The sequence below is a fragment of the Triticum aestivum genome, chromosome 5B, assembly GCF_018294505.1.
Source record: "Triticum aestivum cultivar Chinese Spring chromosome 5B, IWGSC CS RefSeq v2.1, whole genome shotgun sequence".
NCBI classification, from domain to species: Eukaryota; Viridiplantae; Streptophyta; class Magnoliopsida; order Poales; family Poaceae; genus Triticum; species Triticum aestivum.
Genome location: NC_057807.1, coordinates 221,442,099 through 221,459,006, shown reverse-complemented (window position 1 = coordinate 221,459,006; position 16,908 = coordinate 221,442,099). Strand labels below are relative to the sequence as shown.

The 16,908-nt window shown below is 42.7% G+C and overlaps 1 protein-coding gene across 1 annotated transcript; it reads left to right on the top strand.

The window, feature by feature from the left end:
• The first annotated feature begins 4,352 nt into the window (after positions 1-4,352).
• Positions 4,353-16,222, top strand: LOC100270661 (bZIP transcription factor 1-B-like). Its single transcript, NM_001425143.1, has 13 exons — positions 4,353-4,569; positions 6,416-6,542; positions 6,635-6,703; positions 7,076-7,162; positions 13,197-13,277; positions 13,371-13,430; positions 13,502-13,686; positions 13,769-13,823; positions 14,013-14,052; positions 14,136-14,368; positions 15,307-15,384; positions 15,459-15,584; positions 15,685-16,222. Exons 2-13 carry the CDS (start codon positions 6,486-6,488, stop codon positions 15,778-15,780), a joined length of 1,167 nt encoding a protein of 388 aa, NP_001412072.1. The 5' UTR covers positions 4,353-4,569; positions 6,416-6,485; the 3' UTR covers positions 15,781-16,222.
• The last annotated feature ends 686 nt before the right edge of the window (positions 16,223-16,908 follow it).

Sequence of the window (16,908 nt, the reverse complement as noted above, 5' to 3'; positions counted from 1 at the left end):
TATACGATCTTGTGATATGGAAGCAAGAAAAGCGACAGACTGCATAATAAAGGTCCCTATCACAAGTGGCAATATAAAGTGACGTTCTTTTGCATTAAGATTTTGTGCATCCCTGCTTCCCTCTGCGAAGGGCCTATCTTTTACTTTTATCTTCTATCCCTATACAAGAGTCATGGTGATTTTCACCTTTCTTTTTTTACATTTTATCCTTTGGCAAGCACATTGTGTTGGAAAGATCCTGATATATATATATATATATCCAATTGGATGTAAGTTATCATGAAGTATTATTGTTGACATTACCCTCGAGGTAAAAGGTTGGGAGGCGAAACTATAAGCCCCTATCTTTCTCTGTGTCCAATTGAAACTTTGAAACCATAAGTATCACATGAGTATTAGCAATTGTGAAAGATTAAATCATAGTTGAGTATGCGGAGTTTGCTGAATCAAAGCTCTTACATAGACCCTTCCCGAAATAAGATGAATTGCAATTGTTTGATGACTAAGAGCACTGTTTGTTAGTTTTCAAGAAATTTTATGATCTATACTTTAACATGTGAATAGCTTGTTACTTGATCATGAAAAGTTTTACGAGATGAGCTACTATTATGACATATAATGATGCTAGAAAAGGTGATTGAAATTATCATTGATCAAACTTGTGCACCTGCTAGCATTCACACTTCATAAATTATTTCTTTTATCATTTACCTACTTGAGGACGAGCATGAATTAAGCTTGGGTATGTTGATACGTCTCCAACGTATCTATAATTTATGAAGTATTCATGCTATTATAGTATCCATCGTAGATGTTTTGTATGCATTTATATGCTATTTTATATAATTTTTGGGACTAACCTATTAACCTAGAGCCCAGTGCCAGTTTCTGTTTTTCCTTATTTTTGAGTTTTAAGAAAAAGAATACCAAAACGGAGTCCAATTGACGTGCTAAATTTTGATGATTTTTATGGACCAAAAGAAGCCCCTGGAGTAAAAGAGTTGGGCCAGAAGAGTCCCGTGCTGTCCACGAGGGTGGGGGGCGCGCCCACCCCCCTGGGCGTGGGCCCCTATCTCGTGGACGATTCGGAGACCCCCCCTGACATGAGACCGACGCCAAAAATTCCTATAAATACATAAACCTCCAGAAAATAACCTAGATCGGAAGTTCCGCCGCCGCAAGCCTCTGTAGCCATGAGAAATCAATCTAGGCCCTCTTTGGCACCCTGCCGGAGGGGGCCATCATCACCGGAGGCCATGGAGGAGGATCCCAGAGGGGTCGTCATCGCCATGAAGGCCAAGGACCAGAGGGAGAACCTCTCCCCATCTAGGGGGAGGCCATGGAGGAGGAAGCACAAGGGGGAGAACCTCTCCCTCCCCTCTCTCGGTGGCGTCGGAGTGCCATCGGGAGGGGAATTATCGCCGCGGTGATCGTCTTGATCAACATCACCATCCTCATCTCTTTTACGCGGTCCACTCTCCCACACCCCGCTGTAATCCCTACTTGAACATGGTGCTTTATGCCACATATTATGATCCAATTACGTGTTGCCATCCTATGATGTTTTGAGTAGATATCTTTTGTCTTTGGGTTGATTGATGATCTAGATTGGTACGAGTTGTATGTTTTATTTTGGTGTTGTCCTATTGTGCCCTCCGTGTCGCGCAAGCGTGAGGGATTCCCGTTGTAGGGTGTTGCAATACGTTCATGATTCACTTATAGTGGGTTGCTTGAGTGTCAGAAGCATAAACCCGAGTAAGGGGGTTGCGGCGTATGGGATAAAGGGGACTTGATGCTTTAATGCTATGGTTGGGTTTTACCTTAATGAACTGTAGTAGTTGTGGATGCTTGCTAGAGTTCCAATCATAAGTGCATATGATCCAAGAAGAGAAAGTATGTTACCTTATGCCTCTCCATCATATGAAATTGCAATGACGACTACCGGTCATGTTAACAATTGCCTAGGATAATTCCGCACACCGATTCATCATTATTCCACACATGAGCTATCACAACGCTGACCCTAGAAGAGAGGTGGAGGAGTCATATATATAGGCAAAGGGGGCGAAGGGGTACATGGGCCTCGTCCCAACACGCGGACGCAGGCGGGGAATCCGGATGATCCGGGCGGGGAGCCGGATAATCCGAGTCAGTGTCCGGATGATCCGGGGGACGGCCCGGATGAGTTGAAGGGGCAGGCGGTGGCGGCGACTGCCTGGATGTCCGGAGGGGGAGGGGGGTCCGGATGTCCGGCTGGGGTCCGAATGATCCGGGACTTTGTCCGGATGGTCCGGCTTCGAGGAGCAGCTTCGGGTGTCGTTGGGCGCGTTATCCAGATCGTCTGGACCAGGGTCTGGATCGTCCGGGCTCTGTCCGGATCGTCCGGCCAGCCTGGGACTTGGCTGATTTCTTCTCCGTCTTCATACTTGTCTTCCGCTTCCGCTTCTCCTTGCTCCTTAGCTTCTCCATGGCTAACTCCTTGGTACATGAGTATGCAAAGCATCTCCGTTTGAGGTAGTAGCCATGTCTCGTGTGATTCGAAAGGGAGTTGTGAGAGGAGTGATGTCACCTCGGTTTCGAGAGCTCTTGCACGTGCTCTTGTCATTGGTCCAAGTGGTGTTGTAGGAGATGTAGATGCGTCCATGGGGATGATCGTGGGATGCTCCGCATCATATGGGTTTCAGAGATATACATTGTTCCAATCTGGCTTTGTTAGCCAAACAAGCATGGCGTTTGATTGATAATCCCAACTCCTTATGTGCTTTTCTACTGAGAGCTAAATATTTCCCGGAAGGGGATTTAATGAATGCAACCCTAAAAAAAGGTTCCCTTTTTACTTGGCAAAGTATTATGGCGGGAGTGTGTTCTCTAAAAATGGTTATATCTGGCGGGTTGGAAATGGAGAAAATATTGATATTTAGAGAGATGCATGGATTCCAAATTGTGCGAATAGGAGTCATTACTCCTAGAAGGGGGCATCTTTTGCAAAAGGTTTATGATCCCATTGATCCAGTCACGAGTTCTTGGGATGAAGATTTGGTGAGACAAACGTTGTGGCCAATTTTTCGATAAAGGGCGTTTTATTATCTAAAAAATGTAGCATCCAGCAGATACAAAGCATTATGAGTGACACCCGGCCTCTGCATAACTAAGGTGCACACAACCAATTCTAAAAAGTTTGACAGAAAGAAAAGAAACAAAACTGACAAAACGTTGTGACCAATTGATGCTCAAAGGGTGCTCGCAACCCCCCTCCGGTGCATATTATGTCGGATTTCATTGCTTGGAGCTATAAAATGACCTTTTCACTGTACGGTCGGCTTATTTGGAGGAATGGAACAAACAACATGGGACAAAATTGCGACATGGAAATGGTATGGGACGAACCAATGTTGATCCTATTTGGGGTAAGATTTGGAAACTATCTTGTCCTGCAAAGGTAATTTTTTTTCATCCGACGTACTTTGCATGTAACCCTCCCGTGTCGTGCTACTCTTGCTAACAGGCACATGAAAGTATCACCCACTTACCCATCATGCTCGAAAGGGGCAGAAGATACAAACCACGTCTTATTTATGTGTCGAGAGGCAAAAGAAGTGTGGGGCAAGTTAGGATTGCATTAGGTGATCAGTAAAGTTTGTGCTATTGATCATGAGAGGGGGGGGGGTATTGGAATTCTTACTTCCTATGCCAGATCAAGATTTAGTGAATTGATCACTATTATAGCTTGGTATTTATGGTGGGACAGACGTAAACTGGTTCATGAAGGAAATTCAAGATGCACACCAACACGCGGATGGAGCAGACCGTCTATGAGTTCTGTTAAGCCGAATGTAGATGTCTCTTTCAATCATGATTTGCTTACGGGCACAACTGGGCTATCCTCAAAGATGACAAAGAATGATTCATTGTTGGTGGAAACTGGAGGATTGATTGGTGGCTCTAAAATTCGGCCTATCCCTTGCACAGAAGGCGGGATGCAATGTTCTTGTCGTGAACTCTGACAATATGGAGGTGATTGACATAATGAAGAATGGAGGACATTCGACGGGAGCGGCAGCGCCAGTGTTCGATGATTGCTATTTCATAGCTTCTAATTTTCCTCTTATTAGGTTGGAACATTGTAATAGCGCCGGTGGCTCATGAATTTGTTAGGTTAGCGAAATTTTCCGTCATTAGGGATTGGTTTGAGGAACATAGGAGTGATATTGTACTTTTTCCATTGAAGATGTAACTATTATTTTTAATTAATAAAATTGATGTTTTTTTAGAGATTTTGTGAAAAAAAAGAGCGTCACGACTGAAAGGGAAACAAACCAGACAGCAACGTGAGCAAGAACAAACGCTCCGACTGACTGAGCTGGCCTGCTTGCCTGCCTAGCTAGCACACCACCGAAGCCTAGTCGCTGGTCGCAGCTGCTGCGCGGCGTCCATCGTGTCCTCGTCGTCTTCCTCTCTCCAAACCGGAAGACCTCTCGCGCCACGCCACACCCCTACTACTTTACCCTCTCCCGCCGCTCTACTCCAGATCTCGAGGTCCACCGCGCGGGTCCGCTTGCCGTCCGAGAGGTACCCGACGTTCGAATCGCCCGCCTCGCCGGATCTGGCCGTTGGTCTTTTGAAATTATATTACGCAGCGGGTGGTGATTTCCTTGGTCTGGGTGATTTTTGTTGGTAGTTTGGAGTCGGGGGTTCCCGAGTTTGGGCCTCTGATTTTGGTTGGAGCGAGGGTGAAGGGTGCTAGGGTTTATGTGTAATTGGCGGCGAGATAGTGTCTACCTGGTGCGAGACTTGTGAGACCTGGCTAGAATTTTTTTTTGTCTCAGGAGCATAGCCCATTTGGTACAGGTTTCGAGTTTAGGCGTTGGATTTAAATATAGTAGCCAGGGTTTTGTCAGGTGTAGTTTGTGCTTAAGAATTGGCCTTCTTTAGTAGGCTGGTCATAGTGGGAGTAACATAAGTAGTAACATACATGCCACATAAGCAAAAAAGATGATGTGCCACGTAATTAAAGAGTAGAGAGACAAATAGAGTAACATAATATGTTACCATCACATAGCGGTTCCCAATACAAAATGAGTCTACAAAGCAATAAATGAAGATATGTATGTTACTACACCCATGACACTTCCCACTATGGAGGTAGTAACATAGACTAGTAACATATGTATGTTACTAGTCTAAGTTACTCCCCACTATGACTAGCCGTAGGAAACCTGACAGGCGCGGTAGGTATTTTTTTATTAGAGGTTGCTTCAAGCCTTCAAGATTCTTTGTATGTAGTTTATGTTAATGCTTCACTCCTTGCTGTGTTTCCAATCGTCATGTTGGGATTTTGAGGTGTTTTGTGTTTCTTAAGTTAGGCTTTTGGAGCTATTGTGATGTAGGTTTTGAAGATTTGGATGGTTCATGGGTTTATATTTTTCCATTCTATTTTGGGGATCTACTAGGGTTTTGTTGGTGCTTTATTCAGTTTGCATATGTGGCTGGTAGCACCTGGAACTAGTTTTAAAACACCGCATGTTACTGTTTTTGTAGATTTTGGGTAGCATTATGCAGCGCTGTAGTAGAATTGTATCTGTTGGGTTTATGGCAAATTTGCTGTTTTTTTTTGAGGGTTCAAATTTGCTGTTTCTAAAAGGTTGAATTTCTGTGGTCCATGGGATTTTCTGCGTTTTTTTGAGAGAGCATTGGCTTGTTCTGTTCTATGAAGGACATGAACCACTAACTGTGTAATCTGAAGGTAACTCGACCAGTACTTTGTGATAAAAGGATGATCTAAGTTAACTGTGTTGCAATTGTGTTATGGTCACCTTGACGAAAATCAAGCTAATATTTTTTAACAAAGGAGCTTTATAGTTATTTTGAGCAGTTACGTTGGCCTTCATTATTGTCATTTGTTAACCCAAGTCGGTTTGTACACTACTATTTCTTGAAGCCTTTTATACTTCCTTCCCAATTGTTGGAAGAATTTGAGATCATGAAATAGATGGGATCTTGAGAAAGTGGCTGACGTAATCAAGGTTTAAAAAACGCTAGGCATAAGTAGGTTGCCTTTGCCTAGCACCTAGGTGGAGCTTACGCGCCCTAGGCGCAGCCTAGGCGGTCATACAGTTTTGACTAGCAGGGTTGTATTTGGGGTATTATATGCGTATAGACATTAATTTAGAGCATGAAATGAGTAAACTACCAGCTATTGTCCATCTGAAAATGGTCCATTTGGCCTGTCAGTGTGACATGGCATGATTTCTCGCTGGAGTGGACAATTTCTTACTTGGCCTGCCTAGACTTTCACTTATGCTCTAGGCGAGGCGTTTGTCTGTCACCTAGCGTGCCTAGCGCCTTTTCCAATCGAGGACGTAATACAGTTTTGCTAAATTTTAGCTTACTTATGTTCTTTGTATGGCCAATTCAGGTTTCACTTTATGCCACTTTGTGTGACTGTGGACAATGGAGTGATTGCTGCCCTCTTTCTGTGAGTCACCATGGGAAGCAGTGAAGCAGAGACACCTGCTAAGGCAAACAAGGCATCCGCACCTCAGGTTTTCAATGCTGGAATTGTGGCATTATCTCTGTAGTCTATACCAAAAATAGTGAATGTGTCTTCCTAGATATTTGTCCTTCCCTGTAACAGGAGCAGCAGCCACCTGCTACTTCGAGTACTGCAACACCGACAGTTTACCCAGATTGGACCAGCTTTCAGGTGAGGAAGTTCTCTTCCCTGTTTTGGAGATGGATGACTCAAAACATGTATCCCTCTTGTGTGAAAACACAAGCAAAGTGGGAAATAAGTACGTAGGCAGCGACATTTTTTCGATAATAATTGCAAATACAACTACCCACCCTCAATTTTAAGTGTCGTCACTGATTTTGGCTGCAATGTGGTCGTTCTATTTTTTTTCTTTTGTTAATTCTGGTTACAATTGACAAAATAGCTTTCTCGTGTGTCATATTGTTTTCTCGTTGCACTTATTTCCCTTCTTGATTCACACATATCAATATATCTATCATTAATAAAATAGATCACATGTACTATCTACCCTAGGCTGCTCATCATGTTCTCCATTGGTTTCAGGGATATCCTCCAATTCCACCACATGGGTTCTTTCCCTCTCCTGTGGTGTCAAACCCACAGGGTCATCCATACATGTGGGGACCTCAGGTAAGGTTTCATGTTTATTTTATAATGGCAGTTAACTACTCTATAGTTTTGTTCCCCTATTCTCTGTCTGTGGTATTACCTCAGAAGGATAGAGCACAGAGCCTCTAAAGATATATAATACTTCATCATAGGGAAAGATCATATGTGGGTCAAACTTTTGCTAGGAGGAGGATTTTCTATCAACCTTTACTAGAGAAATAGCTGTGGGAATAGTCGGCATCCGGCTCGTGATTCGAACCGTTGGCTGGGTTCCTTTTCCATCCGATTTGGTGAATTATTGGAGATAGATGTTAGACCACTATTGGTGCTGGCAGAAACCTGCGTCAGGTGGTCACAGTCCACGCGTTTGTTTGAATCGCTGTCACGAACGTGTCTAGAATAGGTTCCACATCTACAAAATGCAGGCGTGCATGTTCTGCAATGTATGGAACACATCACGGCACCAAACGTTGGGTTTGGGTGCCCCCGATCAAAGCACCAACGTGGGATTGGACTCCCCTTTTTATCTCGGTCTATAACAACCTGAGATCAATTCCAACACTGCAATGTATGGAACACATCATGGCCCTCTTTTTACCCATGTGGTACCCGACATCCCGCAAATAACAGTTTGGTCCAGCTAAGATGACGGATCCAAACACTCCATCCAATTGAACCTATAGCTACTAGGTGCAGAACCTCTTTGTTTTGGTCTTGGGCCACACTCTTTGCCTCGTGCTAGAATGCCATGTACGAAGCGATTCAACACACATTCAGAGGTGAGAAGTTACACATGGATAAACAAGAAGTCATTGTTCTTCAGTTCCATACATACTTAGGTTGATATAGGACCAAGTCTTAATTGATGCCCAATCTTGACAATTTTGAGGTGACCAAGGGGAAAAACACAAATAACCCTAAACTAGACGAACAAGTTTCCATCACACATGTTCTCTCAAAACATCCAAAACAAGAGATACATATAGATCCACAATTAACAAAGGAAAAGGTAAAATGATAGAGTTCTTCCCAAATCGTTAAGAGAGATGGGGCCTTGAGAGATGTTCTTCTCCAAACCCTGGTTGTTCTTGATCCTATGGAGAATCCTTCTCCCTTAGGAGGTCTTGATCCTCTAGGAGGTGGCAAGATGAGCAAAGCTCTCCCAAGGTCTAGATATATGCTTTGCTAACTCTAGTATGGGTCCATGTACGGTTTATATATAGCTAAGAGGTGAAAGGGTAGGTGAGAGGGGATACATGGCCTCTTGGCCATACCTGCATGCAGGCAGTGGTCGGACAGTCTGGGTGTAACCCCACGATGCGGCTATATCTCCCACGTGTCGAAGCACGACTTAGAGGCATAACCGCATGGTGGTTTTGTCGCAAGAAGGGTCATCTTCACACAATCCCATGTAATGAACAAGAATGGGATAAAGAGAGTTGGTCAAATGATTTGAATAGGAAGTGAGGGTTGGGAAGGTCCAAAAATGTTTGGATTTTTGGTGGAGCTCCGGAATATGATGAAAGAATATATGACAAGGTTGGAGACCAAGAATTAAGATAACAAAGGCATTGGGATAAATTGCAAGTGTATTATGGTGATTTCCAAATTAAAGAAATATTTAATATAGCTCCCTAATATTGGGAGGATATGTTATAAAGAGAAGTCACCCTGTGGATTCCCTCGATTTAAATGGATCGAAGATCCATACAATTTATTTAGATGAGTTTTTAAAATTAACGATATGATGGCATGATGACATGATGCAAAGCAAAAAAATAAAAGAGCAAGCACAAAAGAAACACACAGTGATCACGAAAATATGGAAGTCTTCTGAAGCGTCAGTCTCGGGGCGTCACACTGGGTTGGTGGCTGGATAGTCTCGGTTGGCGGTCGGACAATCCAGGTTGCTAGCTGGATAGTCCGACTGTTGACGCAGGCTTGGGTCTGGGCTGGCAAAGTCTTCGAGAGCAGAGCAATCTCCAAGGGCCGGACAGTCTGGGTTGCTACCCAGACAGTCCGGCTGATGGCCAGATGAAGAGTTGGATGAAATGTCAGAGGACTTTGCCCGGCTTCGATTTGTGGGTACTGATGTTCCGGGCACTTCATGTCGGGCAATTCGGGTTGGTAGCTAGACAGTTCGGCCACTAAAGCTGTGGATCATTTCTTCCTCTTCTCCTTCATGATGCGGCCTTCTTCCGTCGCTCCTTGATGGAAGGATCCTTGGTATCTGAGTATGTATAGGGTCTCGGATTGAAGTAGTAGCCAGGTCTTGAGTGAATGCGTAGGAAGTTTGAAGAGGAAAGTGTTCACCTCGTATTCAATGGTAAAGGCATGGGCTCCAGCATTGGTCCAATTGGCGCTTGGGGTGTTGTTGGAGGATCCATGGTGATGTCCATGGGCTGCTCCACACCATCCCCCCCTCCCCTTGGGGAAGATCCGTCCTCGGACCCAAAACCTCATCACGATGGAATGGAACCAAGTCGAAGACGTTGAAGGTGTCGCTCACTGAGTACTTGTTGAGTGGATTGTCGATCTTGTAAGCGTTGTTGTTGATCCTTTGTAGCACCTTGAAGGGTCCATTGACTCCTAGAAGCAATTTGGATTTGTGCTCTTCCGGAAAGTGGTCTTTGTGAATGTGTAGTCAAAGAAGATCTCTGAGTTGGAACACCATGGGCTTCTTGTTGGTGTGGCCTTGGAGGCATGCCTTTGGACTTGCCGATGGCGGTCCTTTTATCTGCATGCATCTTTCTCATGAACTCAGCTTGGTCATTGGCGTCCATGTTGACACGTTCTTGTAGAGGAAGTGAAGTACAACTTCGAATGAACAACCTGCCATGAATTTAACACACAAACACGACCATGGGATTATACTATGATCATTATCCGACGTTCTGAACATGGCACATTCATGGCTATCCAACGCCATGGCATGCAAACATGCATAAATCATCAAAGACAAACATAATACAAACTAGTACTGTGTACGGCCAGCGCCAACCGCACATAAATATAGAGTGATTAAACAAGTCTGGACTTCTTAATCACGAACATAAATATACAGTGCTTACAGGAAAGGAGTATGAAGTTTATACAATACTTTATGTTGGAAGTTGTATGGAGATAATCATTTGTAGTGGTGTACGTCTAGTTGATATATTTGTTATTTGATATAAACTACATGACATGGCATGTACATGTGCCATACATATGTGATGGCACGCATTCATCCACACGTACTGAGGCAGGCACCCTTGCAGCAGCAATGGCTTCTCATGCCCACCACTATAGCCTAGGTGATAACAAGATCACAGTGGCTAGAGCCTGCCGATGCGAGATGAGTTCGACATCGGAGTATCATGTGTAGACGCCACTATAATGTCATGATTCCACTGCCGTCGAGGATCAATCACGGACGAGGTGAAATGTTTTTGCTTCAGCGTGCGTGCTCGGCACCTGCATTGCTCCACCTTGGGATCCCGGCGACCATTGTCATGCAGTTGATGGCATGACACATGACTGCAGATTTGCAAAAGGAAAATGAGTGTGATAAGACACCAATTAGTTAGCTGCACATCCTCGCGTTTGAATCAACCAGTGCCTTCCAAACATACATGCATGCTCCAGTACCAGATATGATGTTTGCAACACCAATAGAGAGAGCAAAACATCAAGTTTAGACCGTCTCACCGGGGAGATCGGCGTTCATCTGGCACACGGCCATTGCCATGTCCAACTAATCCGATGGTATATTTTCCGGGAGACGCGCAGGACCAATGCCTAGCAGGGTGTCCATCTAAAATTAAAAAGGCAATCAGCAAGACACATGTACAGAAATGAATCACATAAATTCGTACTACCTCTTTTGTTGCTCACATCGTTCACAGTCCAATTGTTTTGCCGGCACTGGTTTTGGTTCATGGGAGAGAGAGAAGAGAGAGAAACAGAAATAAATAGCGCTGAGAGATAGAATTGTTTAGATTGCATGCAGATCCAGTTAATTTTACAGCTACGATAGAAAGGATCAGAATGATCAAGAAAATAGGAAGACCCGTGGGCCAACTAATCAGGCGAAGAAAGATCACTTTTCCTGTGCATGCGACCTGTTTAAAAACATTCAAGATCTGAATAAGATCAGAAGGTAGTAATCGTGGGGGTAACTACCCTTGGTTGTAGGATTTATTTTCCCGGACACCTCTTTTGTACTCCCTAGGAGTACGTACTCCCACCCAGATAGTTTGAGTTGGATATACCCAATAAAAAACTAACCGACAGAAAAAAGTCAACCTGCTGTGTGTACATGGCGGCATGCGACTACTTGATCTTATTATCAAGGAAGTATATGTGTTTTCAATAAAAAAATATGGTGATGATTTGTACTACATAACACACACCTACTCTCCTTTTTAAATATGGTGATGGGGAATATATATTGAATTATATGAGATATTGAGCATTACCGTACAAATTTTGGTATATATATTGCCATGGGGGGTATATACTTTTTTTTAAGTAGTATATACTACTACTCCCTCCGTTCACAATTATAAGATGTTCTAACTTCTTTGTGAATTGGATGTGTATATATGGTTGTGTGCTTGTTCACTCATTTCGGTCCGTATACATCTTATATTTGTGAACGGAGGGAGTACTTTCTAAAAGAGTATATGGTAAACCTTTTCAAAGAAGTATATATTTTTCATCATGGTAATTACTATCTACTCCCTCCGTCCCATAATGTAAGACGTTTTTTAACACTACACTAGTGTAAAAAAGCGTCTTACATTATGGGACGGAGGGAGTACTAGTTTCTGTAAAGTACTCCCTCCGTCCCATAATATAAGACACTTTTTGACACTACACTAGTGTTAAAAAACGTCTTACATTATGGGACGGAGGGAGTAGTATATAATGTTTTTTTTTCTTCTCGGAGTATATGCTGAATTTTTTCCGAAGGAATATATACTGAAATTGTCTAATGGAGTGTAGAATATTTCTGTTTAAGGAGTATGTACTGGTGTTTTGTAAGGAGTATATATTAAAACAAGTACTAGTATATTCAACCGATGGAGATGTATATTCATGCCCAAGATAGAGTACATATGTGCATCAGAAGGAGTATATATTCTCAATTGTACAAGTGCAAAAGAAACACCATGTACATACTAGCCAGATGGATGTGATGTATGTTTGGACTCTGAAATAAACTGAACTTGGCTAAATATCTGACGCGTCGTTACATACATCCAACAACAGCAACAAACAAGATTCCAATTGATATGAGCATGTGTGTATTTTAGACCACAACACGAGTTCACAGGCTGCACATAGGAGATGTGTCAGTCATGTGTCGTGCAGTCCATCACGAGCACACCGCACCATCCGGCCAAACAAGCCGCCGTCGTCGAACACCACCGGAGCCGCAACGATCCGTCATGCCGATCAATTGACTGGCGCCGTGTGGGAGGAGTTCAATTGACACACTAGGCACGGAAAAGAAGCAGATGTGTCTGCCAAAGACTGATGTGATGTATCTTGGGCCGAAGATGCTTGATGTGCTTCACTGTGGTAGTGCTGTTATCTTAGTCGACCATCCTGGTTGGGCAATCCTGCATGCATGCATATATAAATTAATAGGAGCGAGAAAGCTATTTCTTATGATAACCAGGGATGCAAAAGTTTTACATTGACGAGAGTTGGGCGGCGCTCTTGTTCCGTCCACGGAGTTGGCTGTCGCCGTAGCCGGATATGAGACGCATCTGCTCATTGCCCACCGGCGCGGAGTGTATGCTGGTCTTTAACCGTGGCGAAAGCAAGGGATGAGTTGCTGGCTGCCTGTCGTCATCGTCGCCGCTGCTATGTCCACTGTGATTGTGTTACCGGAGGATGAGATAATTAACCATCTAACAAAATTTGTGGAACTTCTCTGCAATCGGTTCACCAAAACAAAGGAGACTGTTAATATGGTCCAACACTAATGTGTAGTTGTTGTAATACTCTGCATGCACTTTAAAGAGTATTTTTTTCTCATGAGTTTCTTGTTGCCTTTTGTCAGCCTATGATGCCACCATATGGGACTCCACCATATGTCATATACCCTCCTGGAGGAATTTATGCTCACCCATCAATGCGACCGGTATGCTTCAGCACGTTGCTGTAGTTTCAGTATATACCTAAAACGGTACTGCTTAGAGTCTGACATTTGCTGAGTCATTGCATAATCCTGCAGGGTGCACACCCATTTGCTCCCTATACTATGACTTCTCCAAACGGCAATCCTGATGCTGCTGTAAGACGAGGCATTCTTAGATTGACTGATCTTCTCTTTCACTGTGGAGTCTAATGGACCTAATATTTCAGGGAACTACCATCACTGCTGCTACTGCTGGTGGTGAAACAAATGGCAAATCCTCTGAAGGAAAAGAAAAAAGTCCCATTAAAAGATCCAAAGGAAGTTTGGGTAGCTTGAACATGATTACAGGGAAAAACTGTGTCGAACATGGTAAGACCTCAGGGGCATCAGCCAATGGAACCATCTCTCAAAGGTTAGTGTGTGGTCAATTTCAGTAATAACGGGACTTCCTCCTTGTTTGCAACATTCAGTTTGTGTTACCTCTTTTCTTGCAGTGGGGAAAGTGGAAGTGAAAGTTCAAGTGAGGGAAGTGAAGCGAATTCTCAGAATGTAAGCTATGGTTCTGCAGCGTTTAATCTTTTTTGATCAGACGTGCATACTTGCCTGCACATTTTTAGGCAGCATATGCACCTTGAGTTTAAATTTGTGGCATTTATGATTCCAGGCATGCTATACCATTTCGTGTTTATTTCTTGTGAGAAGTCTTAATATCTTTGCATTTTTGAGTAATCTTTACAGGATTCACAACACAAGGAAAGTGGACAAGAACAAGATGGAGGTATGCCGATGAAAATTCTTATGGTTCTTGCTTTCATGTTTGCACTTTATGAAGCTTCTTAACTTTGTTGTGCGTGCTATCAGATGTCCGAAGTTCCCAGAATGGTGTATCACCTTCACCATCCCAGGCGCAGTTGAAGCAAACTTTGGCAATTATGCAAATGCCATCAAGTGGTCCAGTGCCTGGCCCAACAACAAACTTGAACATAGGAATGGACTACTGGGCAAATACAGCCAGCTCCTCTCCTGCATTGCATGGTAAAGTGACCCCAACTGCAATTCCAGGGGCTGTGGCCCCAACAGAGCCGTGGATGCAGGTTTCTTCTAAGACCTTATCTTGGGAATTATAGATTATACCCTTCCCTATTTTTGTAGCCTCTACTTCTCTGCTTCATAAATACTTTTGTATTGCTTGGTCTGTAGCCAATATACCAATCTTTTAGCTATGACCAAAAGTTTGGTCTTGGTTTGGATGGTTGCCAACTTTTTGGCCATGCCAGTTGCTCCTTTCCAACTCTGCTCCGTCTTTTTAGCCAAAGCTGGCCAACTCTTGGGCACACATAACCTTGACCAAGATTATGGCTAGCCAAGTATTTGGTGGGGCAACCGTGGACTCAAACCATACACACCCTTTATTCCCAACCTTGTATATTTTGTCAGACCAAGAAATAAATCTTTTGCAATACAGGTATCTATCCGAAAGATCTCTGTGTTTAGGATAACTTCATACATGCAACTGAAGTTAACTTCTGTACTAGGAATATAATTGGACATAGGCTGTGTTAGTATTGTGGTGGATTACCATAATCGCATTTGCCCCACCTGCTTTTGCCTATTTTAGTGCTTGTTTGACCCGCTTTTGCCTACTTTTGTGGCTAATTTTTAACAGCAGATTTTAAAAATAAGCACAGCTCATCACAGTTCAGCAAGCTCAAACTGAGCCATAACTACTTTACTCATCATGAATTTTATTTACTTTCCCATCTTGCATACCATGTACTGTAGGAGGTTTATCACCCTTTTTTCTTGTCTAGTAAATACTAAATAGTAATGATAGTTATTTGTCATATTGCAGTTACCTAAAATATAAACCATTGTTACTTTATTGAAATATACTAATAAACAAAATAAATCCATAAGTCAGTTTTAAGACTATTGAAGAGGCACTTCAGTATCAGTATATTTCGTGGGTAAAAATCTGAAATCTTAGTTTGGCAAATGGAGAAACTAAATATTTTGACTACCCATTATCCAGGATGAACGTGAACTGAAAAGGCAGAAAAGAAAGCAGTCAAACAGGGATTCTGCTCGCAGATCTAGGCTGCGCAAGCAGGTATTTTGTTTGTTCACCTCGAGACATACACTTTTGTCCCCTCCAGTTGATGAAGGAACTGTGTATTTTTGCAGGCTGAATGTGAGGAGTTGGCTCAGCGCGCTGAAGTATTGAAACAGGAAAATGCTTCACTTAAAGATGAAGTGAGCCGGATCAGAAAGGAGTATGATGAACTTCTGTCAAAGAATAGCTCACTTAAGGTTTGTCTTCCACTTTTTTCCTAGTTTGATATTCTGAAGCATGTTTGTTAACATTTGAGTTTTGTTTTATTTTTTCTTCTTTTCGTTTGTTGCTCTGTAGGATAATGTTGGAGACAAACAACACAAAACTGATGAGGCAGGACTTGACAATAAGCTGCAACATTCTGGTGATGACAGCCAGAAGGACACTAATTGAGCTATCATGCAATGCTATCAGATTATAGCCCTAACTAGATTGTTGCTGGCGCAGTTGTAGTATGCGTATTGACTCCATACTTATTGCATTTAATTATTACCAGGTCGTGGTAAATCTTAATGCCAGCCTCGTGTGCTGGTTCCTGTTTCACACATGTCTTGGCTTATCTTTTAGAAGTCAAGATATGACTGAAAATGTAGGTTGTGAACCAGTTCACTGTATCTGTTAGAAATTGTTGGTACTTTCAACTTTACAGATCTGTATTGCTGATTGTTATTGTTATGTATACCTGAAGAAATATCAATCTTTTAATAGTCAGGTTGCCGTTTGGCTAGGCTTGACTGGTGTGTAGGTTATGTTAAATATGAATGTATCAATCTTTCCCACACATTTGATATGATATAGTGCAAATGGAGGACTTCTGCTTTGCGGAGTGTCAACGTTGTAACTATCAGAGACTATCTTTTTTTGTTTCAAATTTTCAGTTTTGCTTCTTTCAATTCACCTGAGTTGTGCTGTGGGTATGCTAAATTTTGGAGTGGGGATCAGAATATTCGTTTCTAGCTGTGCTTATGCTAAATTTTGGAGTGGTGATCAGAATATTCGTTTCAAGCTCATAAACTGCTTTGCCATATGCACTGTTGGTAAAAAATACGCGTTCTTAATTCTCACAGATAACAATCTGTTTTGACCTTTATGGGTTGGGAGTAGTATTTAGCTTAAATTTTGTGATTGCCATGATCCAAATAAAATGTTTACCATTCGGCACCTCTCCTTAACAGTTGTATTCAGTTTGTGTGCAGGAATGAAGTTCTAGGAACATGATGGAAATTTCTCTCATGGAATACGCCGTGCTTAGCATAGGTATGTCTGCCCTACAAGGAAATAGTTTATTTGGGAGTTCTGTTTGTATAAGTTGTCAATTATGATCTCTTGACTAATGTTTTATTGCAAGTGTCTCGTATAGTACTCCAGAAAGAGTTCTTTTATCCATAACAAGCCAAAACGCTAGTAGGTTGAACTAGTCGTTGAGGAACGGAGACATATCTGTTGAGCATGGATCTGCCCCTGGATCCTAGAAAATGGAGAACATCAAAACTATCATCAAGGTAGTACAAGATGATCGAG